The sequence below is a fragment of the Amyelois transitella genome, chromosome 21 (genome assembly GCF_032362555.1).
Source record: "Amyelois transitella isolate CPQ chromosome 21, ilAmyTran1.1, whole genome shotgun sequence".
In the NCBI taxonomy this organism is placed as follows: domain Eukaryota; kingdom Metazoa; phylum Arthropoda; class Insecta; order Lepidoptera; family Pyralidae; genus Amyelois; species Amyelois transitella.
In genome coordinates, this window is record NC_083524.1 from 5,520,868 (window position 1) to 5,532,774 (window position 11,907).

Sequence of the window (11,907 nt, forward strand, 5' to 3'; positions counted from 1 at the left end):
GGCAAAAACTTTTCACCTAAAATTTAAGTCATTCAGGTCGTTGCAAAATTATTAATGGATTGTAATTGGAATCCAATAAGGCTTTTTATAGGCTCAAAATAGGAATTGAAACCGGATCTTAATAATATTAATCTTATCATTTTCTTGTCAATTAAAAAAAAATTGGTTCAGTATAGTCATTTGTGATAAGAGCGTGGGTGGCCGAATCAGTAGGGTGCCCGCTTAAAATGCGTGATGCGCAGAAAGGCACAGGTTCGAATCCCACCCCGGCCATGTACCAATGACTATTTTCGAAGTTGAGTAAATTAGTTTAAATAATAATTTAAAACATAGTTAGGAAACCTGTACATTCAGACAACTGGATGTCGGTGTGGGATTTGAACCTGTGCCTTTCTGCGCATCACGCATTTTTAACTCTTACCGATTCAACCACGGACGCTTTAAAATCTTACTACATGTATCACGTCCTAAAAATATACTGCGTGTGGTCAAATTCTTCAGATAAGACACCTCATGCATACGTGGATGCTATCCACAATATATCGTCTTAAAGATTTCAGATTGCACGTTTGTAGTAATGAGCTATAAGTAGATATCTTCAAGTGATATGTAGATATGTTGAAAAGATAAACTGTTATTTATTGATTGTAGTACCTAATCATTATAAATAAATAATTATCAACAATTATTCAGCATTAAATCTAACAATCTGGTAGGTCTGTCTGTACCTACTTACAGCCGAAATTACAAATTTGGCATTGATGTTATTTGGGTAATACATGGACAATGAGGAGAGCTCTAAGGGAGGATATTCGAGTTAAGTGGAAATAATTTGGAAAAGTCTTGTGAACAGCCTCACATTCAAACCAACAAAAGATAAAAAAATATCTTATTAAATTTAATTGTAAACAACATTGATAAAAATTGGTAACAAAAATTTTCTTAAAATACTTAACTCCATACAACAATACAAAAATGTTAAAAATATAGGTATTTTTTTGAAAAATAATACTAATATAAATAACCCCATTGAAAGAACATTAACATTTCCAAACATCGAGTGACTTATAGATGTTCATTGATCTTATATTTCTCATCCTATATTCTCAATAATACCTACGAAAGATGTGTAAAAGAAATGATCAACAAATGGATTAATAATTGCTTATTTTCCAGTCTGTTCACCTAATTACACTTATTATTTAGTAATTATTACAATAAACCACTATTATGTTTGACTAGCTGTGCCCGCAACTTCGTCCGCGTGGAATAGTTATTTTGGGCATCATTGAAACTCTTCAGCTTTATAATATCAGTAAAGATTTAAAATTTAAGAAAAACCCCGACAAAAATTTTACTTATTCATCTCTTTTTTTGCACCGAGGGTTAAGCTAAGAATACTCTTGATCAAATCATCAATATTCCCTAATATATTTAAAGACAGAAAGAGGAATCTCTGTCTAAACTAAACCGCGTACGTGAGGCAGGATCTGAAGTACGTTTGGTAGATCCCGAGCTTCGTCCTCAGGGGGAGGCTGGAGGAGAGAACTGCGTAAAGTCTCCCCCTGGCTGCCTTGGAATTCGCCACGACGTCTCCAACATGTTGCTTGAAAGCGAGACGCCGGTCGATGGTCACTCCCAGGTATTTGACGTGCGGCCGCCACGGCACCGATTCGCCGAGCAGTCGCAGTGGAGGCGGCTGGGGTCTTGTCCCCGTCACGATTGCTTGAGTCTTGCCGACGTTTACCGAGAGCCTCCATTTGGAGAGCCAGCCCGGTAGAGCATCCAGATTGGGCTGCAGCCCCTTAACAGCGTACAGCGAGCGCATGGATGAAGCTTGCGCTCGCCTCCCGCCTCTTTTCTACCCTGCCGCCGCGAGCCGCGTCGAGACGCGATGGCTTGTTAGCGTTTTTAATTTCATGTATAAGTTTGGTGTTTCTATACCGATTTCGATGATTCTTTTTTTATTGAATAGGTACTTATATTTATTTTTAAGAATTACGAATGAGTGTGAGTGTTATTGGTATTATAAACGTCAGAGTAAAGAAATATAATCGGAAATCTCCGAACTGCTAAGGTATTAGGAGTTATTGTGAGTCAACCATAAAAGATAGACTTATGCTGTCTTGGGATATTTTTTTAATAATTTTATGTAGAATATTTTCGTAATACATGGTTTTGCTGTAGCTTTAACCATTAAGGCTGCACACGCGACGGAAGCTTAAAAAATCAAGTAACTTCTCCCGTTTTCCCAACATTTCCTTTCACTGCTCTGCTCCTACTAATTGTATTGTAATGAAAAGTATACTATAACCTGCTCAGGAGTACGAAGAATAACTGTACCAAGTTTTGTTAAAATCCGTCAAGTAGTTTTTGTTTCTATAAAGAACATACAGACAGACAGACAGACAGACAAAAATTTTACTGATTGCATTTTTAGCATCAGTATCGATCATTAATCACCCCCTGATAGTTATTTTGAAAATATATTCCATGTACAGAATTGACCTCTCTACAGATTTATTATAAGTATAGAAGATTACAATCTTAGCAAAACAAATAACGTACGGCTTATAACACTTTAGAAATATAAATATACCCAAGCAACATCACTATTTACTCGATTTTGTTTGATATATCAATATTTGTGTTAGCAAAGTATACGTTACATGAAGTGAATAATAATGTTAATTTGTTCGTTACATTATCGTGTTATAACACATTAAGACATTTATACACAAGTTTTATCTTGTTTAGTAATTCGTTTTATAATAACAAGTTATAATATATTAGAGTTTAGTAGTAATATTTTAATCTTGTACCTACTTCTTTTTGTAAAATCTAGGTTTTAGAAATCAATAAACCCAAATTCTCGGAAACTGTCAACAAGACCGACCAATCTACTTCTTAACTCTAAACAATTTATTTTTGAAATGATATCGGCCGCATTTTGCAGAACTGCGTTCATATCTTCACCGGAGGCACTGTCTGCTAACTCTTTGAAGGCAGCAGCATCTTCTGGTTTGATAAACATAAGGGCAAACATAAGAAAACCAACGACAAAATATACTTTGGAATATGTCCGAATATCAGCGTCATATTGATTCCTGGAATAGACTTCGCTGACCTTAAAACCATGGTTGGCCAAACATTTGTCTAGTTCGGAATGGTAAAAGGCCATCCATTCGTTGAAATATTTGTGTCTGGTTTCGTGGTCAGTACTTGTGCAAATGACGTGAAGGACGTCGCAGGCAGGGCTACCAAGTTTAGATTGCTGATAGTCAATGAGAACACAGTCTACTTGACCGTCATCCTGAAAATAAATATAAATTTGAATACTCGTATGTACATATTAAAACATTTAACTGTATATACATATATCAAAATGAACTAGCGCTTATCTACGGTTCCGCCGCGCGAACTTAGCGCAACCGACAAAAAATACCGGTCCACCCTCGCGAATTTGAAACAAAAGAACACGGGTTCTACGCAAATCCCACAGGAACTTAAGTATTTACCATGATGAAAGGTACTTATGGCCTTCTTCCAATTTCAACAAAATTGGTTCAGTAGATAAAGCATGAAGATAAAAACAAACAAACTTACTTTCGCATTTATAATTTAAGTAAGGACAGTTGGGATTCACACATTCGATTAATTCATACATTCATAAATCTGTCGCTGATATGTGGTAGTGGTTTTACTTTATAGCAAACGCTTTTTATTGACAAAAAGAAATGTCACTTACTTTATGTTTGAACAAAACATTGTTGATCCAAGCATCGCCATGAATAATTACGGTGTATTTTGATGTTTCTTCATCTTTAGTCAATTTCTCTAGCAACGTAGGCCACTGCTGTGTTAAAACATCAAAAACTTTACCATAATCATTGTCATTTATTATTGCCTTAGAATTATTTAAAACTGTTGCCAAATACTGATCAAATCCAGGCATTTTGTTCATGTTGCAGTATATGTTGTAAAGCTTTTTCGAAGAATTTTCAAACGTACAAGGATTTTTTTCCCTCATTATAAATGACAATGAATGGTACACAGCAAATTTTTTCAATATACATTTTACACTTCCATTCTGCAGTGGCTTTGCTTTATCTTCTATTACAAACCCAAGCGGCTCCAAGTCTTCTAGCAAAATAAGCTCATTTGGTTCTTCACTCAAAATACCATAACATTCAGGAACTCGAAGTAGGTATGACTCATCAACTTGTAATTTTTGTTGTAGTTCCCTGAATTTTGGAAATATTTCCCCATAGAGTACACTTTCATTTCTGAACCACACAGGAATACCAGAAGCACGAGCAAATTCATTAGTAGGAGCAACTTTTGCAATCATTTTGAAAATATCGCGTCCATTATTATTGACAATAACTCTCTTAACATTTGCTACATAATTATCACCAGCTTTTCCAACTGGTTCAATACAAATTTTACCATATTTATATCTCCTTTTCTGTAGCACTTCAATAATATACTCTTGTTGTGTTTTACTTACACTATTTGTGTCCCCTTCGAATACTAATCCTGCCATGTTGTAGATGCACAAACGGTTTGTTAAAAAATAATAACAACAAGTTCTATTTATAAGGATATAAAAGGAAGTGAAACAGGATCTTGAAATTTTAATCTAATCGACTGCTTGTCGAGTGGTGGTATATGGCGCTATATGATGCTATCAATGTTTGTACACATAAACAAAGAGCTGTTAAAACAATTAAACACCACATTTATGATCAATTTGATAGTAGACTAAAATGTTATGAGATATAAACTCACTTATCCACATTTACGTGCGCAAGGCAAAGTATAACAAGATTGTTTTAAATCTAATATCCAATGAAGTGTTCGCCTGCGCTATTAAATAGGACTGATGCAGGTTCACTTTGTTTATCAATTCTTCCACCGGCCAGCTATATGTTTGATGACCAACTTCATGGTTAAACACCATCTCGTTCAATATGTTTGAAAAGGAACGGGATGGCAATAATCTAATTTTAGAATCCAAACAACACGTGAACTAATGACGAGCAACACAGCATACATCGCAAAAATAAGAGGCTCACAAAGTACACTGAAACGTGTACTATTTACTGAGAGTTGATATATATTTAAGTCTTTATCCTTTACAAGGTAAGCCGATATTCTTGACAAGGCTGAAAGGCTAGATACTTTCCCACTACAAGATAGTGATCATAGATAGGCACGCCGTTAGATGTTTATTTGATACTAACTTTACACGTGAAAGCGAACAAATAATTGTATATTTTTATTGACTAAGCTTCATATCTCTACAAAAATAAAAGTTTTATCAAAAATCCTAGAGTTTGTTGTAAGTTCCCACGGGATCTTATTAATAATTTGGTGATCAACGAAACTTCTCATACTCTAAATCTTTCCATAATGTATAACATTCTGTTTATCAGTATTGTATTCGAACCACGAGATAGAGAGAGTATCTCATTGGATACACATATATCTGGTACCCACGACTACTCATAATGAAATTAGAGTTAGAACTTGATGAAAAAAATAATAAAAGCCTAGGCGGTGACTAGATTAAATAGCTTTGAAACAAATAGGAATAAATTAGTTCAATGGTTACAAAGAATAAAGTTAAAACACGAATCTCACAAATTTTTGGATATAGTTTTATGCATATGACTTTATTTAATGTAGTCTTACAGTTCAAACCATTTGTATCAAATTGACATTTTCTATTTTTTATATAAATATTTTCATAACATAATAAGCTAGGTTATTGAATACTTTGGCATAAAAATTATGCAAAATAAGACTTTACTTTAATTATGAATAAAAACAGTGACTTAATCAATATACCCGAACTCCTTAAAGCTATCAATTAATCCCTCTATTTTACTCTTGAATAAAGACAAAGACTCCATATCTAAATTGCTCATCTGAAAGGTCTCTAGCATATTTTCATACTTTTCTCCTTCTTCAATAGCTTTCTTTACTTTAGCGGCATCTTCGGATTTTCTAATAAATATCGAAAATAACATCAATGAATTATCGAAAAAAAGCTTGGAATATTTCTTGAGATCATCGTTTAGCTCGCTTCTTGTATATATATTATTAACTTCAATACCAAAATGTGATAGTGATTCTTCAAGTTTTAAATAATAGTAATCGATCCATTCATTATAATATTTCTGACGGGTTACGTGGTCAGTACAAGCAAAAATCATGTACAGAATATCGCAGACAGGATTTGACACTTTTGAAAGCTGGTAATCTATCAACACGCAGCTCACAGGATTCTCGTCCTGCAAGTAAATAAAATATTGATGAAAAAAAACCTCAGTGCATTATTGTGTTTGTTTTCTTCACCAAATAAAGTTCCGTGTGGTTTCCTGCACTTGAGAATAGGACTACTCTATATATTTCCATTTGCTGTCATAAAAGACGACTAGGAAAAGGCTAATAAACTTGCGATTCTTCTTCTGCTAGTTAGGTCTTAGACTAGGCGATCGCTTTTCGCGCGATAGCGAGATTGCTCTTCAAATAATTATGGGCTAACTATTCTTTAACAACTGGAAAACAATATATGTAAGTAATTCAAATATAGATAGTCGAAAAATACGTACTTCAATCTGGAACATAATATTATTGGTCCAACCATCTCCTTGAATCAATACTGACTGTTTCATTTGCAAAACATCTTTAGCAAGGTTCGCTAACTTTTCTGGCATTTTTGAAATAGACCCACGAACCACATCCTTATACTTTTCCTCATCTAATACTTCCAAGGCGTCTTTTTCAATATTTTCTAAGTAATACCTAAAATCGTGGGATTCACTGAGCTTAACAAAAAAGTCTATAAGGCGTTTGCAATATTTAGAGAAGGTTTCCGGGTTTTGTTCTTTCAAATACAATGACAGAGAATGAAAAATTGCAAAATTCTTAAGAACCAATTTAACATACTCATTTGTTAATGATGTGAACCGATTCAATGTAACAAATCCTGATATTTTTAAGTCTTCCAAAAGAATCATTTCATGAGGTGCCTCAGTCAAAACTCCATAACACTTAGCATAACGAAATAAATCTTCTTTGGGTACATCATGTACTTTCTGTAGATTGACTAACGTTGGCAGAATTTCTTGGTACATAATACTTTCATTTATGAACACTACGTCAATTCCTGACCTGTCTCTTGCTATTTTATTCGTTGGCGCTATCTTTGCAATCATTTTAAACTTTTCACCATTATTATTTATGATGATTCTTTTAACGTTGGCTATGTAATTATCACCAGCTTTCCCGACTTCTTCTATATTTATGTTATTATTTTTGAACCCAAGTTTCGCAACAACATTGCAAATAAACTCTTGCTGTCGCGATGACAAACTTTCAACTTGTCCTTCGAATATAAACCCAGCCATACTTGCACCGATGAAATCCAACACTAGCAGTGTTCACTCGGAGATAATTGGAACAATTATGAAGATATGCTTTTATCACAATTTTATCTTAGGTCAAATAAATGACTGATAATATTGTATATTTATCAAAATACAAATGTTGTGCTTTAAATGTTTATAAAACATACAATTAATAAATAATACTATCACCCGAGTAATTTCTCTTATCAATACGAAACGATAAAACGTTTTAGAGATTGTTCTGTAGAGTTTTTATAATACTTTATCGCATCAGTGGCAAGCGGAATTCCAATCAGTTTTTATTTATGATGCAAGAAGTCATCTTTGCTGAGTATAAAATGTATCTGAAGTAAGCTTGAGCTTACTAAATTACAAAAAACATTTACATTGCATTTACTTTGGTCACGTTGATAATTTTAGAATCATCATCATCCATGTAGCGTTTACTACATTTATTTAGCGACCACAGTGAACTCAAACCAATGTATCTTGAAAAGCGTAGGTACTCTAATATACATCGGACTTAAATTTCGTTTACCGATCCATCGGCTACTGCTGAACTAAACCTAAAGTGTCTCATATCAAAAAATATAACCAGATTATGAAAAAAACTCTTTTCGATGTGCCTTCCTTTTGTAAATCAAATTAAACCTAGATAACAAATGTAAGGATAAGGTAATTTTTCTTTCGATTAATAGATAAAAAAGTATTTTTGTTTCTGTGTCTAAATCAAGCGTACACGGTCATCATGAATTGCAAATTTCGAAATAAAGTTCGAATCTTATCAAAACGCTAACGGGCCATAATCTATATCTATACATATAATAAATCTGTAGAAAGGTCAATTCTGTACATTGAAAATATTGAAAAAATAAATAGCAGGGGGTGTTACTGGATCGATACCAAACACAAAAATGTGATTAAAAAAATTTTTGTCTGTCTGTCTGTATGTTCAGGCATCACGTGAAAACTAACGGTTCGATTTTGATGAAACTTGGTATAATTATACCTTATTATCCTGGGCGTAAAATAGGATACTTTTTATCCCGAAAAAATACGAAGAAAAAAAATCTTAATTTTTCAGTTTATCCATAGACGTTGTTCTGTAGAACCGCGAACACACGTTGCGTTACCCGCAGTGGATTTAGCGCCGTAACCTGTAGCGCCGAAAGTCGGCTTTGGCTTGAACCGTTTGCTGCACAAGCGGGCCGCTACTAATTAATTCCCATCAAGCTGAAAATGAGTATAATTATTTAAAACACAATCAAAAGCATTATTTCAAAATTCCCCATGATTCCGGTTTAAGGAAAAAAATTTACTCACGGTCAAAGGTAAAAAATGGGTGTATCGCAATTTTCTTTAAAACGGTAAGTTTTTCAAATCGGAAAATTACCTCAGACATAAATTGTAGATCATAAAGTTATCTATAAAAAAGGTATGAATAATTTTTTTCAACAAAGCTACCGTTTCTGTGATATAACGATGCAAAAAGTTGCAAGCGTCATAATATGCATCCGTTTCCTTGCCACCTCTCAGGTAGTGTACTATTAGCGCGTTTTTTTTTAACATTTTTATTATTAAACTTGAAAAAGTCTGAAATAGGTTAGAATAAACACGTGTTTTCACTACGCAGTGGCACTCAAGACTAATTTTCGCATTTATTATTTAAAAAAAATTGAATAACCCTAAGTGAAGAAAATCATCTTAGGACAATAATAGAGATTACAATTATCAAATTCAATGCAATAATCAAATTAAAACTAAAACTACTTATAAAAAGAAAGAAAAAAGATCAAACTAAAATTTAATTTATAAATTGTACAGTCCTTGCATAGCATCAACATGCGGGAATGTGCCCAGAAGGCTGGCAGCATTGCCAATTTGAATGGCAATGCTGATTCTCTAAGACCAGATAATTTCCAGCCCTCCGGTCAAGAGATACCTCAATTAGCTTTTTCGACAATTGTCGGAAAAGCTGATGGGCAGATAGGCCCCCCGGTCCCAGAGTTTCTACCCCAAAAGGTTCAAAAGTATAGATATTACCGATAACTACATATTTGCGCCTTTTGAGGTTTTTTGCCTCATTTGAAGCAGAACGGCCTTAGATTTAGTAACCTGAAGATGAGACGGCGCAAGTGTGTCGACACAAGTAGCATCCCACACCAAAGGCCGCCCCAATCTCCAGGATACCAAAGTCATACCATCCGGTCTCTTGGCATCATCCCGAGCCAGACCGTTTGGTTCTAGAACGGCTGGAACATGGATGGTGGCAAGAGCACGGAGGATTATATTATTTAGGGCGGCATGGCGCCCTAAACGGCCGGCACTCCTAGGGCATGAGAGGCCGTGGTGTCCATAGCCGACAACGGTATCCCCGCAAGGACTACTATTATTAAAGACTAACGGTATTTCATGTGTTGAGCATTCTGAGATAAAGCAGCTATACGACCCTAGCCACGTACACAATTACACAGAGAGACAGATGTTGTCTCAAGGTTTCACTACAGTATAAATGAAGGGACTGGGTTTCATTATACTTATGTATATTTTATATTTTGAATTCAAGTTAAAATTACCGACAGAACAATATTTTTACTTATATTACTGCTACATAGAGTATATACGAGACGTGCTTATGCATATTATGACGCTTGCAACTTTTTGCATCGTAATATCTCAGAAACGGTAGCTTTATTGAAAAAAAATATTGATTCCTTTTTATAGATATCTTTATGATCTACAATCTGTCTGAGGTAATTTTCCTATAAAACTTACCGTTTTGAAGAAAATCGGGAAATTTTCGAAATGACAAAATGGATTTTTTTACATTTGCAATTAAATTTTTATGAGTAATTATGATTTCTATCAATCAGCTGCACAGATAAATGTGGCCTTCCTGTCATTATTGGCTCTGTCTTATCCGTTACAAATAAATACTTTATTCTGTGTTTGAAAATAATCTATACTAATATTATAAAGCTGAAGAGTTTGTTTTGTTTGTTTGTTTGTTTAAACGCGCTAATCTCAGAAACTTCTGAACCGATTTGAATAATTCCTTCACTGTTAGATAGTCTATTTGTCGAGGAAGGCTATAGGCTACATTTAACCTGGATTTCCTACGGGAAACGTCAACAATGATGGTGAAAGTTGAATGAGTCGGCCATCTGCGAGCTTTCCACGCGAACGCTGCGCAAACCAACAAAGATATAGTAAAACAATGTACTAAAGATGTGAAGTACTCATTTTTTGCCACAAAAAAGTCCGCGAGAGCATATATCTATCTCTTAAGGTTTACTTACAATAACCACTTTTATGTTCATTTTTTAAGATTATTTTTTCATTATAAACATAAGTTATTATGAAACCAATTTTCTTTAATTCAGTATTAATCCTTATCCAAATAAATATGTTTATTACTTTCGGCTTTTCATGTAGACTAAAATTGCCATTTACAGTATATAAATTACACGAATAGGTTTTGAGATATAGTCGTTATAAGCAATTTGCAGCGAAACATTTAATACGGCGAACCAGCGTTCTTTCTTATACGCGTGACCGCCTGACCGCCAACACACACAACTGTCTTTGATATCACTTAATTTCAATGAACATCTTAGAAGATATTACTATTTTAAAGTAAAGTATCAGCCTGTAAGATCTCACTACTGGGCAAAGGCCTCTCATCTCACTATACGGTCTCCGTTCCGTCGCGGGTAATGATGTGGGCCAAGTCGTCGCCAAGTCGCATTACAATTAGCAGCTATAATTGATAAAGCCGAGGAGGATGTTTGCAAAAATAAATATGATGCCCAAAATAACTATTCCACGCGGACGAAGTCGCGGGCACAGCTAGTATACAATATAATAAAAAATTTGTAACTCTCTAGGTTTCATGTTACAGCTACCTGTACATATAAACGTGTTACAGCTTCATCATGATCGAAGGGTGATTTAGTAGCTACGACTTCTGACGTATGTTATGGTCAAAAATTATGAAGTATGTACCCATTAACTACATCCAAGAGATCCTTTCCTCCTACCATAAGTCCTGTTACATGAGATGCGCATTTACGACCGTGATCCTGGATTGGGTGAGTCTGGTTTTTCAGGACACAAAGCGACTCCTGTCTGACCTCCACAACTTTTTCAGGGGAACCTAACCTATCTTGGATTTTTTCTAGATATTTTTACTCACCGTAAAAGCTTCGGTCAGCACTTGAAACATAACGCCATTTGACACGTAGGATATGAACATGCTTTACTTGCGCATTTTAGCCAAACGTCCCTTTTCAGCGTTCTATATCCGAGATATATTACCAAGTATATTACTCTCATTACAACGAAATCCTCCTTCAAAGCTCGCGGTTCACTTAATAGCAGAAGTGAAACTATGCTCTGGGTAAAATTTCGTATTGTCATTTACAACTTTTTAAGATTGGTTACTGCTTGACACTAACCCGATTTCAAAATAGCTTTGTATCATGGGCTA

The 11,907-nt window shown here is 34.7% G+C and overlaps 1 protein-coding gene across 1 annotated transcript; it reads right to left on the reverse strand.

Annotated features, from left to right (window-relative positions):
- Positions 1-2,177: 2,177 nt before the first annotated feature.
- LOC106135547 (uncharacterized) lies at positions 2,178-8,222 on the reverse strand. The gene is made up of 4 exons (XM_060950494.1): positions 6,621-8,222; positions 5,844-6,299; positions 3,749-4,642; positions 2,178-3,313 (listed from the first exon to the last, which is right to left on the reverse strand). The coding sequence occupies exons 1-4, from the start codon at positions 7,416-7,418 to the stop codon at positions 2,849-2,851; spliced, it is 2,613 nt and encodes an 870-aa protein (XP_060806477.1). The 5' UTR covers positions 7,419-8,222; the 3' UTR covers positions 2,178-2,848.
- Between the last annotated feature and the right edge of the window lie 3,685 nt (positions 8,223-11,907).

Excerpts from the sequence above, each read along its gene's own strand:
- LOC106135547 (XM_060950494.1), bottom strand. The coding sequence starts at position 7,418 with ATGGCTGGGTTTATATTCGAAGGACAAGTTGAAAGTTTGTCATCGCGA. Across the intron at positions 6,300-6,620 it reads ATATTATGTTCCAGATTGAA|GACGAGAATCCTGTGAGCTG; the intron begins GTACGTATTTTT and ends ATTTACTTGCAG. Across the intron at positions 4,643-5,843 it reads AGGAGTTCGGGTATATTGAT|ATTAAAATTTCAAGATCCTG; the intron begins TAAGTCACTGTT and ends GCAGTCGATTAG.